The sequence below is a fragment of the Passer montanus genome, unplaced genomic scaffold (genome assembly GCF_014805655.1).
Source record: "Passer montanus isolate IOZ18808 unplaced genomic scaffold, ASM1480565v1 scaffold19, whole genome shotgun sequence".
NCBI classification, from domain to species: Eukaryota; Metazoa; Chordata; class Aves; order Passeriformes; family Passeridae; genus Passer; species Passer montanus.
In genome coordinates, this window is record NW_024366480.1 from 3577400 (window position 1) to 3600568 (window position 23169).

The 23169-nt window shown below is 35.6% G+C and overlaps 1 protein-coding gene across 1 annotated transcript in view; it reads left to right on the forward strand.

Annotated features, from left to right (window-relative positions):
• VPS13B (vacuolar protein sorting 13 homolog B) overlaps positions 1-23169 on the forward strand; it is a 423217-nt gene that overhangs the window by 111853 nt on the left and 288195 nt on the right. Inside the window, exons 16-17 of the mRNA XM_039705990.1 lie at positions 18073-18207; positions 19076-19249. Coding sequence (XP_039561924.1) covers positions 18073-18207; positions 19076-19249 — 309 coding nt within the window. The remainder of the gene's footprint in view (positions 1-18072; positions 18208-19075; positions 19250-23169) is intronic.

The window sequence follows — 23169 nt, forward strand, 5'->3', positions numbered from 1 at the left end:
ATGTGTTCTAAAATTTGTCACTACTGAGTCTCAAACTTTAATTTAGGAAACCACTGTATCCTTCCAGTGATTGTTTATGATTCTCTTCTTTAATGTATAACATCAATGAATTAACTGCAAGAATCTTCTGTTGTTGCTCTTTCAGTAATAGCTTGTCATTTTCCTGCAGTAGGCAAGGAATTATCATGGTCTGCTGGCTTAACATTGCACAGGAATGTCTTGCAAAATAAATGCATAAAATTTTTTTGAGACATGAAATGCTCTTACTAGGTAGTGCTGTTGATCAATATTCTTGAATACTTCCCAACTGATGCTTTTCTATACTTTAATTTTTATTCATTTTTTTAAATGGCATGCTATCTGCAGCAAAAAATGAATTTCAAAAATTGCTTTTTTTCCTTAGATTTTTGGGGTTTTTTTGTTTCTAAAGGGTTTGATACAGTCTTAGGCATGATGTGATTAAGCCATGTATAATACAACTGTACCTAAAATGCCAGCCAGCTAAGGCAGACAAATTTTTGAATATGAGTTTTAAATTAAAAGAAAATAAAAGTATTGATATGACTTGATTGTAATAAAGTAAAAAATAAGTATATGACTTGATTGTGAAGAAGGTCTAAATATGATTTGACTTGTGCAAGCAAAAACAATATTGTCATCCCTGCCATGTAGCTGTATAGACACATTCTTCATCACAAGGACTGTTTTGCTATCCATTAGTTCAAATAAGTTCATTTTTCTTCCTGGAAAAGAGCTCTTGTTGAAAGTGCTTCACTTACCTGAGGTCTCTAGACAAAGACAAGGGTCTGTGGCTTGATTTAATTCTCCACCTGCATTGGAATGCTGTTCTTTGGGAACAGTCTAAGGGAAGATTGCCTCATGATGTGCTTAGATCTTTAAGTTTCATTTTTTTAATTGGAATGGGTTATCTTGGAGGGTTCAGACCATGTTCAAATTCATCCATACAACAAGGCTAAGCCAAGTTCCACATTTAGTCTGCCCAGGGAGGTAGGTCCTGGTGTTCTGCTGGCTTTTATGGACTTCCTCTTTTGCAGAGCCCTACTACTATGAGAGTAGTAGCAGACTGCTATGAGAGTTCAGAGTTCTCCTTCCTTGTCTTCTGTATATTACTAGGACATTCCAGCCCTCACCAATCCCCTTGTCCTTCTTCTTGCTCTCTTTCCCTCTTAAATTATTATTCTTATAATTCACTGCATAATATTATTTTACTTAAAGTTGTTAATCCCTCTTTTAAATTTTTTTTGTAGCATTCGCAAAAAACACTTAAAGATGTCCCATGAAGTCACATTTCTGGAAAGGCAGTTTTGCTTTATGGGCATCATAGTATTTTGCTCTATAATATTGTGGTCATCTTTAGCTGTTTTTCAAGAAACATACTTTAAGTTTTTATCTGAAGTAGGGCTAATTGATTTCTTGTAAACACTTACTAAGGTTATAGGTAATTTTAATAAAATAATTATTGTTCTATTGAATGTAGTTTTTTCATCAGTGGTGTAGTATGCCATTAAATCTACAAAACTTTGCCTTCAAACTGTCATTCAGTTTCTGCCATATTCCATTTGTTATTATTATCTTTGATATGAACTCTGCCTGCAATTTACCAGATGAGTCATTCCATTGTTAAAGCTTTGTTTGTTGTATTGTGTAGGCTGTTGATCCAAAATGGGTCCAAAATTTGTATCCCTGAAGTTATAAATTTCTGCTTTGATTTGGAAAGATAGTTGTGTCAATGAAAATGAATAATTAACTTTGCCTTTTACATTTACCCTGTGTTGGAAGAAAAGGGTTAAAAGTGGAAGAATGATGAGGAGGATAGCAAATTTGCTCAAGTGACCTTTCTGCTGGAAATGCTAAGCATACCAGGGTGGGAAAACTCCATTTCTTATGCCCAGTGCTGTTCATTCTCTGCCTGGTTTGAGAAGTAGGATTCTCGTGTAGAGATAACACTCTAACAGACCTGCCCAAGCCTCCTGCTGGGACAGAGTATGAGAACAAAAGCTCAGAGATAATAAAAGCTCAGCCTTGTGATAAACTACACATGTATGAAGCCCTTTGGTGTAATGGGGCAGGAAGTGGCCTCTCCTGCTGTCTGCTGGGATGAGCTGAGCCTAAAAGAGCCTGTGTCCCTGTGTGTCTCTGTCACACGGCATTTTTAGTGAGGAAATGAAATAAATCTACTCTTTGCATTTCAGCTGTGTTTGGTGGTCACCCTGGTTACCTGTATGCGTTGATTTATACTGCCAGTATTCTAAATGACAATTTTTTGAAGTGTTTCTTTTTTGATTTTGTTATGACATGTTTTAGTGGCTTTTTATAGTGAGTATGGCTTAGTACTGAGTTCATCTGAGTCTGGTCGTTCTTAGTACTGTTCATCTGAGTCCGGTGCCTTTTCAGCATTTACGACGACATTTGGCTTAAACAAACAGCTACCTTTACACACATGAGGAAATGACTATGTTGTTATTAGTTACGTATCAGTAATTATAATGATTAAATCTTATGTTACCATAACATTAACATAACCTTCATGTACATTTCTAAGCCCCCAGTAGTGATATTCCGGGTGGATGACACATACATGGTCTTGAGATGTCATTAGGTCATGTTTAGGAAAGTGACCTTTAGGAAGCCCCTTCTCTTCTTTCTTGAAATGATGCAATTAACTTAATGAAGCAGGGGCAGTTGGGAATGGATTCCTGCTCATAGTGTTCCCAGGTGCTGCCGAAGTCCTGGTCTGTGGAAAAATGTGGTTGTGTTCTCAGTGCCAGTCAGTGTCTGCTGTACCAAGTGGTCGAATTGACGTCTTGCCCTCAGCACATGAAATTTGAAAGAGCTGTTATGAGTGTGTAAACATGTCACCATCATGAGAGAGCAATACAAAAAGTCTGGTAAATTTTTGTGTTTGCAGACAAACACCCAAAGAACAGCAAGCACAGGTGCCTGCATATTCAAACTCAAAGTTTAATGGATGAAATTAATCTAGGATTAGTCCTGATAGCCTTCATAGTTTCTCATCTTTTCTGAGGCAATTTTTAAATGCTGAAATACATACCATACAGTGACTGTTCTGAATAAATAGGTGGCAAATGGTTTAATTTTTTTTTAATTTTCTTACTGATTCTTTTTATTCTTGATTTTGACATATGAAGTTTCATAAAGGAAACTTGCATAAAATTAAGTTTACTGCTTTTTCTGGTTGATTAAAATATTTTTAACATCTGTATGACCACCATGAAATTCTCTGGATGCTGATGTCTTCTAAACAGTACTGAGAGAAAGTACTTTTAGTTGAGTTTTAAAATTTGTTAAAATCAGTTTAAATAAGCAGGTTAATCACAGTAGTGTTCATTCTGCACTTCTCTTTATCAAGTGTTTTTAGGAATTCACCTGTGATCTAAGCAAAAAGGGAATAGAAAAATCCTATGTGGCTATAGTAAATGTGACAAGGCATAATATATAACTAGTAAGAAACTTTGATATACTAACTATAATTGATTCCAGCGATTTGTCTGTTAAAGCCAATGCAAATAATTGTAACATCTGTCAAAAACCAACCACTAGCATGAAAACCTTTTAACATTTTTGCACTCAATAAACTATTTTATACATAAACTACCTTATTGTTTATATTAAAAACTAAAAAATATTCGGTCTGTTCCAGCCATTCTAACAAAAACTTTAATAAGTAGACATTGCATAAAAATGACACAATCCAGCAGTTATTTGGTAAGGCCAGCATAATCATAAATTTACCATCCATGCTTTTCCAAAAATACTAACCCATATTGTTCTCTCTGGACCTGTTGCAGGGATGACTAATCCAGCTGCTGAGGTCTCCCTTTATGTGTTTGATGGAACACTTGGCTTGCTAGACTACAGCTGTGTGTTTATGTGCAGTGCACACCTGCAGGGCCTGACAAATAGCTGTAGTATGCAGAGTATACAAAATTACCCTGGCAGTGCTGCAAATAAGGAAGTTTCTGTTTTGAAGTCCATATGTGTGTGAGCTTGAGATGCCAGCTGGGGTATTTATGTTGCATTGCACAGATGTAAAACTGCCAACTGATTTTATACCAAATAAAGGCTAATCTTTTTATACATACTTGGTGTCAGAGTTATGAAGTGGTACATAAGAATGTTCTCACGACTTAGCTCTTTTAAAATAAAAGCTGACATTAAAAATGCTCAAACGCACAATATGCATAGATGCTAAAGATAAAAACATGCTGTATTTACTTAGATATCTGCTGTAGCATGCTATTCTAAAGGTTTTATTGTTGCTGATGTATAGTTTTTAGCTGCACATAATCAGGACTTGATTTATTGTATGCATATACACTATGCTATATATTCTTTTTTCCAGGAAGTCACTTCAGCTCTGTGGTGAATCCAGTTTATGGGTTCTGAAATGTGAAAGCCCAATTTATATAGCTACTTTAACTTGCAGGTTTTGCTTTCCTATTTTCAAATGTCCTTGAGCACAGTGATAATTTTTCATCAAATGTAATATGTATTTTGAAAATTGTTATAGTTGTTAGTAAACCTTGTTTGTGAAGAAAATTTAAAGGTAACACTTGCTTCCAAATACTAAAGAAATGAAAATGGATTTCATTTGCAAAAGCTAACAAGTAGCACAGACACGAGTTCTGATAGTTGGATGATTTTAGTCAGTAGCTTGGCTTTTGGTATGAAGTGGTTGTAAAGACAACAAGGTGAAATTAATAGTTTGTTTTGGGTACTTAAGTACTGCATGCTTAATCCTTTTTAAATGCCTAAAATGCAGGCTTAGGGGGGGAGAGAGGGTTAATGTGCAGATGTGAAAGTGGACAACTTTTGTGCTTTTGACTACTCACTAGAAGTTCTCTAAGCACTTAGCTAATTTTTTAGGCTTAACACACTTTTCCTTCAATTAATCTTTCTCACGTTACTGTGTGAAGCAATTTTGGTAATGTCTTTAATTTATTGTCTATCCTGGGCTACTAAAACATTTACTGATGTGCAGAATTCTGCTTTGGCTTACTCTGTCACAGTGTAGACTTAAAACTCATTTATGCTACGTATGTAGGAACAAAGGAAATGGGAGCATCATTGAATTGTATCACTATAGAATGTGTCCCAAAGGACTTAGGAATGTATTTTGCTAAATGTAGTGCACAGCTTAGAACTGGCTAGCCATCACACACAGCTCACCAGGCTGGTGGAGTGTTTTTTTAAAGCAAAAGAATTTCGTACGTATACACATATGCATGCATATGTTCACCCTGAGAGTGCTGTCTTGGACTTCTTGTGCTTAAAATGAACATCTGCAAGTATCCCTCAGAAGCTCAAACATTATCCAGGTTCACATGGTTTAGAAATAGAGTTTTTTGATGACTGAATTTTAGAGCAGAAACCTCAGGTATTACTATTAGCTCAAGAGTTGAGCTGTACCCCCATAATACTGCCTAGCATGTCCTCCTGGCTGACATAATAATGGTTCCTATGAGATGCTCAAACCAGCATTAACTGCTGAGGACGAGTCTGTGAGCAGAGAGAGCTGGGAAACAACACAGAATGCCAGATCTCAGTGAAAAATGGAAACACTTCAAAAGATGTTACTTCTGCTAGATGAGTATAGGAAGTCTTAATTGTTGTTATATCCTCTATTTAGGAGGTGTATTCAAGACCAAAAGAGCAGAATTCTGTTGTTGGGTGAAGAAATATGTTGCAAAGATGGTTCAGTTATTTTGTGGCAGGAGCAGCTCTGTTATAGAAGAATATCACTTCAAACAGATTGCCGCCGCTGCAGGTTGCAAACACACAACTGAAGGCTTCTAGTTCTCAGCTCATGCACAGATGTCTTTCAATAAGTTCAGCCAGTAATTTCTTCAAATTGCTCAGTTTATCAGCAGCACATGTCATCAATCCTGGAGTGGTTGCTCAAGTCAAACTACAGAATCCTTAGCTTACAGACACAGCTGCAAACAGGTGAACAGGCAGAAAGTAATTTGTGCAGCTTGGTGGCTGTCAGACACAAGACAGACAATCTGTGTTTAAAACAGATTGCAGGCCTTGCATGAGCCAGACAAAAGGGATTTCTACAACTGCAAATAATTCCAAGGTTAACATATTTTCCTTTCTGCCATTAGGTGATTTGTTAAAATTGGAAACAATGAGCATTATAAATCTACACAGAAACTAGAGATAAGATGAAAGAGAAAAACAGGTCGCTAAATAAGTTTACATCCTTCTGTTGAAAAGCATGCAACTGGTATTCATATAGCACTCCTTTTTATAAAATAAGCTGAGTTATAATACCTATAAGGACATTTAATACAGATTTTTAGTTATGCTGAGGAAGTCTAATTGGGAAAAGAAACAGCATTGTAAAAGCAGTAAGTTTGTAGTATTTTTCCTGTCTTAAAAATTTGACTTTTTTCCTCTTTTCAAAATCTCCTTTGGTTATCATTCAAAGATAATGTGAAGATTTAGCAGGATTTAATTTGAACTTTGAAGCCATCTCTTTTTCAGATATTTTGATATTGGGTAGATTTACGAAGATTTACCGTACTGAGTATATAAGTATAAAAAATCTGTAGCAACAAGTGTACTGTAGTGCTAACCTAATTACAATGAATTAGAAAACATACAATTGCCCAATCACAGATACTACCTCAGATGTATGACTACAGAATATCTATTCCTTCCACTTCTCATGGGCTCAGTAAACTTGCCTTGACCTCAAAACTTCTGCAGCCTTCCATGAGGTACTAATCAAGCTAATGTAATATAGCCCTTCTTCCTGTTTAGTTCAGGGAGTAAGTACTTATGTGCAATAATATTGGTGGGTAATTCTATGCCTAGTTTAAATTCTGGCAAATTTATTTTCCACGTTACTTAAAACTTACCAGCAGAGAGATTGTGGGTGGAGGAAGATGCAGAAAGTGACTGTCTACTGTAAAGTAGCATCTGCTTTTGTGATGATATGATTCTCTGCATAGGGGATAAATATTCTTCTTTGAAATACATGGAAATCAATGTACTTGTGTGTAATATGTATTACAATGAATTCATGATACAGTGGATAATCATGCAAAAGTGTTTACAAAACTTATTTTTGTCCCATCAAAAGCCACTGTTGTTTTCTTAATAAATAAAATATGTTCATTTTGTTACAAACATGCCTATACTACCTACTTAAATCCAGCATAAGTATTGTCATAATTGAAGACTACTGTTGTACAGCTATTTCAAGTTCATAGTATTATTGCAATTGAGCACTAAATTCTGCAGGGAAACCTGATGCTAAGGCTGAATTAAAAAATTCTTTAAATTTCTCAACTATGAAGATATCACAAGCATGTGCTTCAATAAGCTATAGCATGGCTTATTGAAACTCTTTTTCATGTTTTCAGACAAAATGCAAATTCCAAGATAAAATTGTGTTTTTAACATGTGCTCTCTTATAAGACTCCTCCTTGCATTTTGATTTTTCTTCTATTTTTTGTATCTTAACAGACAGTAAGGTTTTGACATTTCAAAAATAAATCACACTAATGGAGATTTTCTATTCTTTGGCCAGGAAAGATTATATACTAGGTTCTTTCTTTGTAATGTTGACAGCACGTGTATAGCTTGTTGATTGTGCAGGGTGTTTGCTGTAGATTGCAGCCTGACATTACTGTGGTGTTCCGTGCATGGGCTTAATGTATTCACTGTAAAGGTGAGATCATCATCTTTAAAGGATGGTTTTAATTTGTGTTGGTGAATCAAGTGGATACTGTATTTAAGGAAGGGGAAAAAAGTGTATTCATGCAGGTTGCTGTCTGCAGTCCAAATTGCTGATCAGAGGGTCTTTATACACATCGGTAATGTGCTGTGCAATATAAGCTGAAATATATTCCACAAGGGAGGAAAACGGAATAGGTTACATACGCTGTTCCTAAGTGCAATGAATATAAAACTCCATTACTCACTTTAAGCAGGTGCTTTTTATATGAGGCTTTAAAGAAATATAAAACTGCTGGTGAAATGATTGGTTTGTACAGACACGACTTAACTTCCAGTACTTTGACCAGATAAAGAGGCTAAAAATATTTTACAAACATTTCTTTAATGATTTCAAGGATTAAAGGTTAATATCCTCCTAGTGTAAGAAACTGCCATTCCAGACACTAAATGTATTGTTTTCTTTAAGTCCTCAGGAGCTGCATAGGCCATTTAAAAGAAAATACAAACATGTTTGTTAAAATTAGAACATTGTGTTTTTAAGTTGATATCCTAAACAGTCTGTATTAGGTTGTTGGAAGGAGTACAGTGATGTACAGAAAAACAGTGTGATACTGAAATCACTCTTATTCACAGAAATTGTGAATAAGAATGATACTTTAGTTAGAAAAAATCCTCATCTTTAATGAAAGTGAAATTTTGTCATCTGTGTGCATGGAAAACGACATGTAAAGGGGTAAACTCAGACCTTTTATTTAAAGCAGCATATACTGTCTGAGAAAGAGAATCGTGGGAAGATTCTTCATGATAATACTGATCTACTGTATTTTAATCTTTCAGTTTAATTTCTATCATATTTTATTTATCCACTCTATCTAAATGATTATTTTCCTGTCATTTCCTACTCCTTTACAGTAAGTGATTGTAGCAGCAATCTCTGTAGTCCATCTTTTAATCATGTGGCTGTGAGCTTTCTTCACTTCTCAGCTGAGGGATGTTAACATTCTCTTTTGCTTCTCCCCCATGCTTAGCAACTCAGGAAATTAACTGTTAATGATTACACTTTAGATGTTCCTTATTTTTGATAATACTGTTACTGAACACATCTGACCTTCTTTTGAATCTTTATGAACCTTTCCAATTTCTTTACTGCTTAAAGGATTGCTATGTCCATCCTCTAGAATCCTCCTCTTGTTTTCCTTTTTACTGGTCCATAACTGTGCTGTCCTATATTCAATAGCTCTAACTGAGCTGTGAGAGATTCCAGCCACTGGATATCGTGTTTGACAGCAAACAGGTGACCAGGTGTCATGTGTGCTGCAGGGAAGCTCACAATCCTGTGTAGGTCCAGCTGATACCTGGCACTTCTTGTCTTTAGCTTAGTAGGCATGTTACATAGCACTCTAAGGTTTGAGTCTGTTCTGGTGAAGGATGCTTTTTAAAGGCAGTGCAGACTCATAGGAAATGTTTATTAGTTTTATAGTTGCCAAATAGTTTATTTGAGTAGATGTGCCTGAGAGAAGGGAGCTCCACAGGTGCAACAGAAGGTGATAAGGTCTGAGATGAGTTCTGATTTGTCTGAGAATTTTTTCTTTCCTCCTAGAAAGGAGGAAAGATGATTTACTGTCCTAGAAAGTTTCTTTTTAGTTGCTGCCCAGCTTTTCACTAAAAGAAGAGTTGTAAAATGCGGAGTTTAATCCAGAGTCTAAGATAAATTGCACTTTTTGCCTAACGTGTTTGAAGATAAGCCCTTTGAGCTAGTACTGGATTGAATTTGAGTTAGACTAGATAGAAAATGCATTTCAGATTTTTGAGATCCTGTTAGCATTTACTAATGAGTGAAAGTGTTTTTATATATTTTATATGTTGACATTTGGCATGAGCTATTATTAGCCTTAGATACAGCAAAACTACTGTGTTTGAAATGGATGGAAACTGAGGTGGAAGCAACCAATTGCAAGTGCATGGCTTCCAACCAAAGGGTGTCTTACTGAGTATGGGAATTGTGAGCTCTTTCCTCTATCTATGTATCTGTCTGTCTGTCTGTCTGTCTTAATCTTTTTCAGAATCTTGCTTCAAATACTTTACTGTGCAGGTTTCTCAAGTTCTTTTTTATCTGTATCCTGGAAGCATTTGTACTCATGTCACTTTTAACATTTGTCGACTGACAACACATAGGTAGAGGATTGATAGGACATAGTTTTCTAGAGTTACAGTCTGGATTTTGATAGGTTTGTTTCGCATTTTCTTGTAAGGAATAATTTTATTTTAATTTTAATTAATTTAATTTTTTTTAAATTTATCAACTTTGGTTTCTATCAGTTGTCTCAAATGATATAGAATATCTGAAATGCAGCTGTTGAATTGGGCAGAAAGGAAAATCAGTCCTTTTCTTTTTTAAGTTAAGTTTACAACAGCAGGAAGCGGAGCACTAAAGCTACTTTAATCCTGTGTCCTGACCAGTGTCATATTGCCAAATCCAAAATAATGACTTCAATTAGGTCTGCTTATAATTGGTGATGCCTAAATAGCTGGAATGTTAGCAACAATGAGGTTAATAATAATAAATTGCCCAAAACTGCACTTTTCACAGCAATGTTTTAGAGTTATTTACAATCCTCTCTATGTTTAAAGATGGAAAATGGTATTCCTTTTCTAAGTGTTGGCTATTTAGATCAAAAAGGTCTGCAGTCCAGCAGGGAGCAGGAGAAGCCTGGTGGTGTGGGGTGCAGTCAAGGCTGCTCATGGCAGAGGGGTTTGTGATTGTCCACGTTGGCCAGGCCTGGCCTCCTCTGACATGTGGCATGCCAGGGGACAGCTGCTTGCCACGCCATAGCCCCACCTTGGCTTGCAGGTCTACAGCCCATTTTCAGAGCTGCCCTGGTTTTTCCCTTCAGCTGCTGAGGTAGAGCTGCTCCCAACTTGTTCCCCTGCTCTCACAGCATTCGGGCCCAGCTTTGTGCCTCTGCCAGCTCCAGGACAGTTTTCATGGCAGATTTCTCTCACAGAGTGATTGCTTCTAGTGAGATTCACATCTTCCCCCCATGTTTTCTATCCTGAGAAAATTTAGCATATACTGCATAGTAGTAGTAGTTTAAATAAATATTGCTAATCACACGTGAAGCTTAGCAGTCAGTGTGCAACACTTGCAAATTGTTGTCCAGCTGTGTTCCAGTGTTAGGTACCATCACAGGTGGAAACACCACACTGGGAATCATGGTCGGTCCACAAGTGAATGTTTCTATTACTAGAAGGGAGGCATAGTTGAAATTTTCACCCTTATCTTCACTAACATCACCTCCAGCTGCACTGTAAAAAGCACCTGGAGGAGGGTGTTTGGTCATCCGATTACTTCTTCTGGTGAACTTGGCAGTGTTAAGTTTACAGTTGGACTTGATGATGTTAAAGGCCTTTTCCAATGTAAATGATTGAGAGATTCTGTGCATTTCAGTGGTAGCTGTTTAGTTCTCATACGAGCATTCCAAATTAAAACCACATTTTACCTTACTGGATAATCACTTAAAATAGGTCATCAATAAGGAATATTTAAAGCTTCTTCTTACCTAGAATGCCTTAAGCATATTATTCCAAATGTTCTACGTTTTCTTCAGTATTGGTTTTCAGTTTTTGTGCCACAGTTTTCTTATTTACCTCTTCATTTGAAGAAGGATATTAGAAAAATCAAGAGGCTTTTGGGTTAGGGCATATGGGGACCTGTATGAAGGCTATAGTGTGGGGAATCTTGAAACAGGGATGTAGCAACAGGATTTTGTCTTTTCAAAACAATTCTCCCTGTAGGTGAAATGCTGTTATTCTTTAGCAATCTGGGAAATATTTTGCAATATATAAATCTCTGTTTATAATGATGATCCTACATCTTGTTTAGTATTTAGGCAATGGAGAAATCTTAGTTAGTTCACAGGCAATTTAAGGATTTAAGTGATTTGTTAGAGAGATTTTAACATGTGCTTTTTGCAGCTTACGTTCTGATGAAGAGAATGATACATACTTATATTGATAAATATTTTATCATTGTTGCCCAATAACAAAGCAGCTTGACCTTCTCGAGTATTTCAGTCTGTCACTTAATTTCACCCTTCCATGCATTTAATTTTTCTTTTAGTACCATGGTTGAAGAGAAAATAAAATCAGAGCTATTTTTTAGGACAGAATTCTTTTATGTGTGGAGCTCTGGCACAGAAGCTCAAGTCAGTAGAAAATCTGTCCAGTTCACGATATGTTAAATGCAAGACAAGTCTACCATAATCCTGATGTTGGTGCCCTGTTAAGTCTTGGGAGCGGGTGTGGATGAAACAATAATTTCTTGGAATAGTGATATGTAGACTAAAAATTGACACAGTTATATTAAAATGAATAACTATCTTAATCAAAATAGAAACTGTGCTATTAAATCAAGTTGAGTTAAAAAAAAATAAAAATAATTTAACCTTTACAGTTCCTTAAAATAAGCTGCCTGCATGACTGTTTTGAAGAAAAAATAAAATAGTAGCCTGTGAGTATATACATTAGGGTTGCAAAATATGATCTGTAGATTCTGTTGATAGATTGAAAACATGCAATTGTGAGCACAGTGAAGATGCTTGAGATACTGTTTTGCAAAGATTCAAATTTACTGTGGAAAAACTGCAGAAAATACTTACACCCCATCTTCTACATTTTAGGAAAACCTCTCTTTTTCCAGTTTAAAAAGGAAGCGGGAGAGTGTGGGGGAGTGGAGGAGGGAACCTCAAACACAAGACCCCAGTGATTTCAGGTGGTGTGTGTGAGGAAGCAGAATGATTGAAAGAGATGTTGAAGATCCTATGTTGCCGCTGTTTTATTACAAATAAGAATGTGAAAGCTTTATGCTCTCCCAATGCTTTGAACACAAGAAATAGGATTGGTGCCAGTTAGAGCTGGTCTCTGTGGCTTCTATTATGTTCTTTCTGAAAGGAGGAAGGAATTAAGTTTGGTTTTAGCTTGGAGTTCCTCAGAAGCGCCATCTCTCTAACCAAGCCCAGTACAGACTCCAGAAGTTCTCACTGAGTGCTGCCTAAGCAGGGACTGAACAGAGATGAGTATCTCTTAGGAAAAAAAATTAGGTTTCTCTTATGCTTCAATTTGTTTACTAGGTTTTCTGTGTTAGTAATGTAAAACCTAAATATATGTTTCTGTGAAAATAATTTCACATTTTTGTCATGATTCCAGTAAGACTTATGCTTCAATGTTATTTAATTTAGTTAATAGCTCCTTACTTTTATTCATGGATTGATCTTTTTACTGTTTGAAATTATTTTGACAAGTATGTGACAGTCTTTTACTATATCATGTTGCCAAACCATAGTTTATTGGTACTTAATGCTTTAAATATTGAGATTTTTCCTTCTGAAGCCACAGACTAAATGTGGGGACAATTCATGTGGAGTTGCTTCTAGAAGTTTGTCATGCCTTACTCATTTCCTATTTCATATTTTGCAGTTCTTTTATGAGCTTTCTAAAGAATTATTGTATTATTTGGCGGCACACAGTTCTGTCTTTTGTCCTCAGAATCAGTAACATTCCTCTTTTCTGGTTTTCTGTGGTTATTGATCAGTTTAGATTTTGTTTCTTGGTTTGCCAGTAATCATTGCAAATTCACCTTATAACAAATGGATTGGTAAAAGATGTTCATTGATAAAATCACTTTAAACAGGCCTTAAATTAAATGAGTGTTTAGAGCTGATCTATAAAAACATAATTGTGATCTGCCTTCAGCTATTTGTTTCCCCCCTGCTTGCACATGGAATGGCACTGAATGCAGGAGCTTGGGGCAAGCGGTGTGGTTGGGTTTGGAGCAGACCAAAGCTATATCTGGAAAGTTGGAGGGAGGATGTGAATACCTGTTTCAAAGTGTGGGAAAACCTTTCTTGAGAGCACAATATTTCTGTATGTGTACCTGGATCACATGGCTCTTGGGGCTTGGAGTTACAATTCAAGTGAGTTAGTGTGTGCAAGGTGTAAATTGGCAAAGTGTAGTAGATTTTAAGTTAGACAACCTTTGTGTCTATTTTTGGGTTCTACCATATAGGGAGAAGAGATTTTAAGTCTTTGGGGGATGTGAGGTATTCTATGTGTGTCTGAATCAAGTGAAACAGGCTATACTTGATCACCGAGTGTACACACAGCTAGGCATTGGGAAGGAAACACTGGATTTTTACAGCAAATCGTTCTACAATGGGCAACGTTTGCAGGGAAAAAAAAACCTCAAACATCTGGAAAATTTTTCTGGAAGGAAGCATAAGTTACATTTGATGGTCATTGGCATATGTATCTCTTTCTCCATAAAGTCTTTGATTCCCCTGTTCCTGGTGAAGATAATAAATTAACTGATTCTACAATGGGCAACATGTTTGCAGGGAAAAAAAAACCCTCAAACATCTAGAAAATTTTTCTGGAAGGAAGCATAAGTTACATTTGATGGTCATTGGCATATGTATCTCTTTCTCCATAAAGTCTTTGATTCCCCTGTTCCTGGTGAAAATAATAAATTAACTGAAGAAAAAGTGATTTGTACTATGAAAAAATATGTTGCCCTAATTTGACTCCACTGGGCAACAAAGTCAAGTGAATCTGAGTGGTGCCTTTGCAAGGAAGATTCCCGAAGAATGAGTACAGCACAAGTTCTACTCTCCTGTCTAGCACCTTGGAAATAAGCCTTTCTCATGCTTCAGTTGCAGGATATTGAATTTGCATAATGTTTGCTGTTGGTGATGAAAGATTTGGTTTTGCTAGTGTCTGTTCAAATTCATGCTCAATGTCTTAATTAACATGTTGTGGTTTGTCTCCATACAAAATTTCAGTTAGTACATGGAGGCATGAGCATTTCTAATCTAGGAGTTTGAATATCTTCATACTCAGTTAATCCCTTAAAACACTACTTTAAGAAAAGTTCATAAACGTTTTGGGGAGGGAAGGAAGCTCTAGTCTTTGCTTGCTTAAACATTTGTTTGCTGGAATAGGTATTTAAGGAATATTTTAGTTATGTGAACAACTGTTGAGACTTTGATTTTATAATGATACCACAATGAAAGAAATAACGGAGACTATTTGGGAGGAACTAAAGTTACAGGGATGCAAACTACAGATAGAGGCATATGAGGAAACAAGATTTCTTTCTTCTCTGTAGAGCAGCTGCCAGTTTGACAAGTTTATGACAGATGGTTCATAATTTCAAAAAAATTTCAGAGACTGAAGAAAATGGCCTCCTATTTTAAACCAATTTATTAGAAATGCTTCACTAAAAGTCTCTAAACTTTCTGAGCCTTGAAAAAGATATCTAACTTGGCAAGGGCAATCACCTCAAGGTTAGGTGATTTTTGTCTTTATGATGAAAGTCTACTTAGACATTCTAAGTTTCTTATTGTGTTCTCTGTACAGGATTTCAGTAATTAATAAATAGGTTTTTTGAGTATCCATCACTCCAGAGCTGTGCAACCTGAGTGGAATTTTTTTCTGGCAACTTCTCCTTGGTTGCTGTGGTGTGCTGTAGTTGTCAAGTGTTGAAGCTGAAAGCAGCTTGGCATTTGACATCAAAGCAACATAGAAAAGGAAGGCAGGAGTATGCTGTGTTTTCCCAGTACTTCCCTATTTTCTGTTAAATAATTAAAATAAAATGGACAAAGTGTTTACCCTAACCCTGTAACAGAAAAAAAAAAATCTTATTACTGCTACCAGTTACTTCTTCATATGCATTAAAATATTATGATTAATTCTCTATGACCATGTATTAAGGGTTTGTGTGTTTCTTTAAGGCCAAACCATGAAGCTTTCCTGGCTTCCCATCATGGTCCTCAACTGCTGGCTGGGTGAAAAGCAGTTCATTGGCTCTTTTGAGCAATGCTTTGCTGACTGTCATCGATTTGATGATTGGTCAGTTGAAGAGGGCAAATAGACTCGTATTTTCATAAAGGTTGTAGAAAATAAATGTCTTGGATGATGCTGTTATCTCTTGCTGAAATCCAGTACATCCATAAGTTACTTGGTGGGGAACTAGGAGTAAACAGAAACAGTGAGCATGATCACACTAAACTTGGTTCCTTTTTTTTAAATAGGATGCTAACTAAAATTTAAGTTATGCGTGTAAGTAACGTGGACGGTTTTAGTATCAATGCAAAGAAGTTGTGCAGGATAATGCATCTAAAAGTGAATTCCATTATGGAAATTATTTAGTTTTAAAACTACTTAGTCTTCTTCAGTAGTGAAGTGAGAGAAATGTATTGGACATCACACCTTTAATTTTTATTCTTAAAGGAATTGCTGAAAAATAAAAACAGCAAGAAGCTACCAGTTTTAAGAGGGCTTAAAAGACGGGGGTCAAATTGTGACCTCAGTTTGATTTGCTTTAACTGTAATATTGGCTGCTACTAACAGTTTAATAATCTTTCTTTTGGAATTGGCAAAAGATGGAGAAAACTGTTTTCCCTCTTCTTTTTTTAAATTTTTTTAAAATTTGAATGCAATGGCCTGTATTTTGCACAAAGTTATAGAAACTATGAGGAGGCAGAAATGCCTACAGATATCCTAGTTTCTTTTGACAAATTCATGTATTGTGTCAGATACCATGCCTTAGATCAAGGGGGATTTTCAGCTTTAAAAGAGGCTTACCCTGGGCAAAAGTGGGAATGAGGGTCTGTTCACAAGACAAACTGGTAGTTTGTCTTTCAGACTGAGAAGTGATGGGGTGTTGTGTGGAAGGCACACAAATTAGTTTCAGTGAGTATTCTTTGAGCCTGAAGCCTTCTTGAGTCACAAATTAGGAAAAGTCTGGATATACCTCAAAGACAGAAGACAGGTGAAATTTTGATAAGAAATAATACCTTGAGTGTGGAAGCGACTTTCACATGTCAGTCTGCTTTACCATGTGCTGTGTGTCCCTTCATGTGTTTCTTCTTTCTTTCTATCTTTGAAAGTACTTTTTATTCAAAAGTTATTTTAGTGTCTTACCAGAAAAAAAACTTGAATATATGTCAAGAAGACTGCTTGCTAAATGATTTTGTATGCACCACGAAATACTCTTCAATCTTTAGGAACTGGACTAGGCACCGTGAACTAAGCATAATTACCAAGTTTAATATGAAATCTTCTGTTCCCTATGTTTTTTTTAGGATTTTTTTCCCTTACTAGTTAATATATATTAGAGGTTGTTCTTTGGGTTAAATCTTGGAGAGATTTTGCAGAAAACCTATTTAATTCTGTAGATAATTACATTTCTTTAATGTGTTTAATAATCTTGAAATATGTATAAAAATGCTTTTTTTACCTGATGTTCCACAATTCTTTCCTTGCATAATTATGGATTTTGGAACAAAGTCTATGTTACGTACAGGAGGAAATGGTTCCATAATTATACTAATGTTTGCATAATTAACAAGCTGCTTGCCAGTTTTAACTGACAAATTCCAAGTTGCTTCTGCATGAAGGGAAAAAAAACCATAAAAAAGGCAACTCCTGTTAGTTTTTCCTTTCATACTTCTTACAGGTGTTGAAACTATTTATTTCTAATTTGCAAGTGAATTTATGTGTTTTTATTCTGATAGGCAGTGCTGTACAGATTTGGAGGGCTGGCTTCCTCCACCTATGCTCTGGGGCTGTTTTGGGGGGCTGCCCTCAAGCTCTGCCAACAAATCTCATTCCTGGCTCGTACAATCCCCTGCTGCTTCTGCCGCAGTTCTGGGCAGCCCTTCAGAAGTGACTGCCAATAGCACTGACTTCTTCCAAGTGGTGCAGTAGTTTTCTGGTGCTCACAAATGGGGGCTGAGGAAAGACCACCAAAACTTATTTCCACTTGTGACCCAAGGCAAGGTTTGAACTCCAGTTTCCGCTGAAAAATGGCAAGTGTGCCTTTGGCCTTCTGTACTGCTCAGCTGCGTGGATCTAATGCTTTACATAGCTACTGAATACAATGTTGATGTCTAAATAAAAGCTAAAAACACTTAGTCATTTTAAGATCCTGAAATTAAATGGTTGTAATAAAAACATGAAGGAGAATAGTTGACGTGGCACTTATAAAGTGAAAATGAAAGTGTATCTATGTGTATACATGCATATTTGTTATTTCAATTTCTAAGTGGTCTTGTGTGTTTTCCTCACAGTATCTATATATGTTTCATGCATAACTGTTTGTATTAAAAAACCCATATGTAGCATTCTTTCACTTTCATTTAAAATCTGTGAATCACAACAAAAATGCTGTAAGAACATCTAAGGTAGATAATTAAAATATAATTAAGTTTAAGTGCCTTGGTGAAGGAATATAAAAATATTTAAATTCAACAGGCTAGTACATTTGCAGTTTTCTTTTATTAGGTGTGAAATCTAAGAATCCCCTGCCAACTCTTGAGGGCTCAATCCAGAATGTTGAATTGAAGTACTGCGGCACATCATTGGTCAAATGTGCCTCTGGGACCGTGGGATCAATAAAAATTTGTGCCAAAGCCCCAGGTATGTGCAGCTGGACCATGTAAAACTTTATTGCCTGTATAGGAGAATTGGCCTTGCTTTTTACAAGGGAGTTACTGAAACAAGAATTTACTCATTGTTCCTATGAATCAGAGAGGGGTTTTTGTATTCTGTTTTGAGGGTTTTTTGTTATTATTAAGTATGTCATGATGATCCAGTCTTGTCTCAGTATAGTCAAATTTTACACTGAATAAAAAAATATAGATTTTTTTTTCTCCTGTGACAAACACTAATCAGGAAGCATTCAAGAAATAAGAAAAATACAAAATACATTAACCTAGCTTTATCCTTAGCATAATTTTGGTGTGTTTTCTTGATTGTTTAATGCCTCACTTTCCATTGGTGCTACAGTTACGTATTTTGCTTGTCAGATTTTTGAGGACCCTGTGATTTTTTTTTTTACTTTTTTAATACAGTTTTTTCTGAGGGGCATGTGAGAACTTATCAATGTCTATGATGTCTTTATGGATAAAAAGCAGCTAAGGTCAAGAACATTAAAAATGGGGTGTCTTTAAATGGAGTTCATGGTGATGTTTAAGTAGATTATTATTATTATATTATTATAGTTATAATTATATATATATATTATTATATTATTATTAGATTATATTATAAAATTGGGAAGAATATTACTGTTTTAAAGATAATAAATTACTTTATTTGAAATCCTCCTGGAAGTCAAGGCTTTTACAGGATAAACATTAAGTATCTTACTGGTCTTTCTATTTACTCTTTTAATTCTGTATTCACAACGTAAATTAATAGATGTTCTCTTTGGACTAGTGAATGTTTGTCTTGAAAATTTATCTCGTTACACTGAAAGCAGTAAGGAATCTACTTTTTATCTTAGGTGATGGTGGAAAAGAGAAGCTGATTCCTTTAATTCAAGGCCCTTCTGACACCAGAGACTTACACAGCAGTAAATGGCTCAATGAGAGTAGAAAGCCAGAATCTCTCTTAGCTCCAGATTTGGTAGCCTTTACAATCCAAATTCCACAGTGTATGGACTACTGCCATAATTCTGGTAAGTACAAAACTCTTGTTAAGCTGGTGTCACATTACATTTTTCCTATCCAATGTGATTTTCAAAAGAGGTGCTTGATATAAAATGTGCCAAATGTCAAAGTATCTTCTACACACACTGCACACATTATAACTTCAGCTCACTGTGAGACAAAAGAACTGAAAGCTGCATTTTGATTTATGTCTTCTTCAATAAGGAGTGCTTCATTAACTTTGGTTGCCTTTTAAGATAATGATACGAAACTTTGGTAAACTTCAGGCAGGGGAGGGAGGAGAGGAAGGGTTCATGTTGAAAATATTAGTTCCATTCTCTCTTCCTGGTACTGAGTTGGCCTTCTTATACAGAAATTGACATACTGGATTCTAAATGGTTCATATAAATTTGCAGCATAATTTATTATTAGTAAGTTGTTTATAATAAAATTTGCTAACAATAAAAAATAATTTAAAAAATACTGCAGGGCACACATCTAACCTCATCAAATTAGGTGTTGTGGTGGCCTTAAATGAGATGTTAATAATTTGTGAGAGTTGTTTGGCTTAATTTAAGGGTGTTGTTGACTTTGTGGGCATAAATACTTTTACCTGAAATTCTTATGGTTTCTGTGGTCTTTAAACAAAACATTGGTCTGTTTAAAGCAACACTGACAATTTTGAAATATGTCTAGTTTAAAATAACTCACGTAGTTTGTGAAATACACATGGAACTGGGTTTTGCTCTCAGTATGATGCTTCTTAAAAACCATGCTTTCAAGTTTTTTAAAGCTTATTCTATGGCCATGCTAGACATGGAATGAAAAGTGGGGAAAATACAATCCAAAAAAGTATCTAGGTTAAGGAAAGTAAAAGAAATACCTGACCCCAATATTATGAAACACAGAAGTAACATGAACATTTCGTATGTTTTTTTTCCTGTATTTTTTTCCTGTGTAATGATTCTTGAATGTCATTTGTCTGAAAAGTAACAGTGAATTTATTACTGTGCATATGTAAGAAACACTTGCAATTTTTATGTGCATATGTAAGAAACACTTGATTCTTTCACAGAGTAAATATTTGTAAGCACTGTGCACTCCAACAGTTGTTAGGTTATTTTTTCAGTGATTATACTTATGTGTTTTTTGGAGAGCATCATGTTGAAAATGTTTACAGCAGTGTTATTATAACAATTATCTTCAGGTCCTGCTCCTAAAGCATTGCCAAAAAGCAGTTCATGATTCAATCATATCTGAATTAGTCAGATGAAGCTAAAATTTGTTGCACCTGTTGATTCACTTAAATACCTTTTAAATGTTCGTAACAACAATATTTATGACTATGACTAATTTACACATTTCTTGCCTTTTTTGAGAATTTTTTTGTTTAATTTTCTGATCTTTGTCTCAGTCTGTGAATTATAATTTAAAGGCTGTATGGATATCTATACTATACACTTAATGCTTTTGTTACAGGTCATAAGAATCACATACATTTTGTTCATCATTATAGATGCTCCAGTTAAATGGTTGGGAGTCTTTGTTGGGCTGTGACAGGAGGTGCTTAATGAGAATTAAGGCATTGACAAATGAAGTGCTGGCCAGGCTCACATTCAGAGATTTTGAGATACAAACCTTTTTTTTCATAATAGACAATTGTCTGTGGCACCTGTTTTGTAGATAAATGGATATACATTAAAAATGTGAAGGTTTTAGAGTTAAAAGTGTTCTGAACACTTCACCTGCCCCCACAGTGTCTCAGTGAAGTTGTAATGATTCCGTGTACGCAATGGCAGTCACTAACCTGCATGTTCAGGCTCTAGCTCTGCTCCTCTAGATCTGTCAGGTGAGGAGTGACAAATGAGAGGAAAAATCTGTCTGATTTGCTATAGCTTTGGTCTCATTCAACAGAAAGAATGGTATACTGCAAATTATTTACATTTTTTTACATAAATTAAACCAGGAGTGATTAATGTTTCATTTGTCTCAAGTTCTTTACAAAGGATCAGCAAAGCAAAAGCCTTTGCTTTCAAATACTTGCTGAAGAAGCTGGGGTAATTTTAATGCAGGGGATATGGCTATCATTTTCATTATTACTGTGAAAATTACATATAGGAAAAACATGGAGTGCTTTGAGAGCATAAAAATGCATTTGCTGTCAGTTGCATTCACTTCTGGGAGTTTAAAAAGCTATACTGGATAATTTCACAGAAGAAACTGATCCCTTGGGAGTAAAAGGTTTTTTAAAGTTGTACTACTGGAGGTGATTGTGCAGTACTGAAGTTGTGCTGTTTGTGAAATTTTTCCTAATAGTGTTGCAGATAGTGTTCTGTGGTAGGAATTTGGACTAATTAATTAATTTAATTGAATGGAAAACAACTTGATCAAAAATTAAAGCAGCTGTTTGGATATAAAATGCTAAGGAGGAGGTTGTGCAAATGGCATGGGATATTGAATAAATCAGGGCATATTCACCAAGAGAACAGGGAGGGGACTGTTCTGCCTCCTCTCCTTGTTGCATCAGCACCTGTCTACAGTCTTGTATCACTTGAGCCATATGATCCAGGGTGATCAGCATGGTTGTGCAACTTCCTTTTACTGCTTGTTTGTATGTGGCCCTGCAAAGTTACAGGATGTATTTACAGTCTGAGGATAGAGCATTTGACACAATCTCTTCCTTTTTGCTATTTCACTTGTGCTGTTGAGAGGAAGAGGAAAAAGAATATGGTTCTAGCAGTACCATACTGTATTGAGTACAACCATCAAAGGAAAAAACTCTAAACTGTACTTTCAAAAAGGGCAGCATTTAGAGCATGTGATGTGTAACATTTACAGTGTATAACAAGTATAAAACAAGTGCATACACTTATGATTACTGGTCTTACTGTTTGATGCATCAAGTGTCATTATCACATGGAAAACTGATCACCTATGGCAAAGGAAGTATTTAGGGACAAAGAATATAAACCTTATTTTTTTTTTTAGTCCTTATGCTGTAATTTTAATTTTGGATACTTTGATTGTATGAAAAACTGCCCCAGGTATCTCTGTGCATAGTTGTAAAAATCAGTGAATATGTTCCTCAGTCTTTAAACTGCAGCATATAAAATAAGTACAAGAGAGGAGATTATTCCATTACCCCAGGGCTTGGGAAGGTCTTCTTACTCTTTCTCTGAAATAACCCTGGCTTTATTAACCCTGGGAGCAAGCTGCAGACCTTGTTTGTTTCACCTGGCCTTTGAGAGAAAAGGGAGATTTCAAAATGAATGCTGGTGTTAGTGGCTAATTATGAACAGCTGCTGAATAGATGAGGTGAGCTGATTAAGCTCTATTTGGTTTGCCATATTGAATAATTGAGAGTGCGTGCACAGCCAGTGTATGGACAGCTTTATTACAAATAAATCAAGAGGAACAAAAATAAAAAGTACAATTAATAAAGTTTTCTTTGAGATCAGCTTAAATAGTCAATAATGCAGCAGTGAAATAAAGGAGTAAACAAAAGTACTTGTGTTAATATCATGCTCATATGTGTCAAATTTATACACACAGTGGAGCAAAGCAAGAGTGGGAAGGCTTCTCTAAGTTGTCCAAGCTGCATAAAGGCTGAAGATCAAACATTCAACCTTATAAAAGTTGGTATTTCTTGTTTAAGTGATACATTTCTCAAACTTTCAAAACCTTTAGATTTTTTTTCTTCTATCAGTGTTTTGATTTAGATAAGATCACTTATTCCATTCAACCCCTTCCCACGCCAAAAGGAAAAAATAACTGAAGAAATGATATCTTCAAGTATGAAAAAATTGCCATAGGAGTTGTACCAGCAGGAACATCAAATTTTTTATTAGTGTAAAGAATCTGATTTTTATCTCTTAGAACTTAATAAAAAGGAGGTGAGAGATAAGAGATAAGTTTGGTTTTATGCATATTGACCTACATAGGCCCCCCA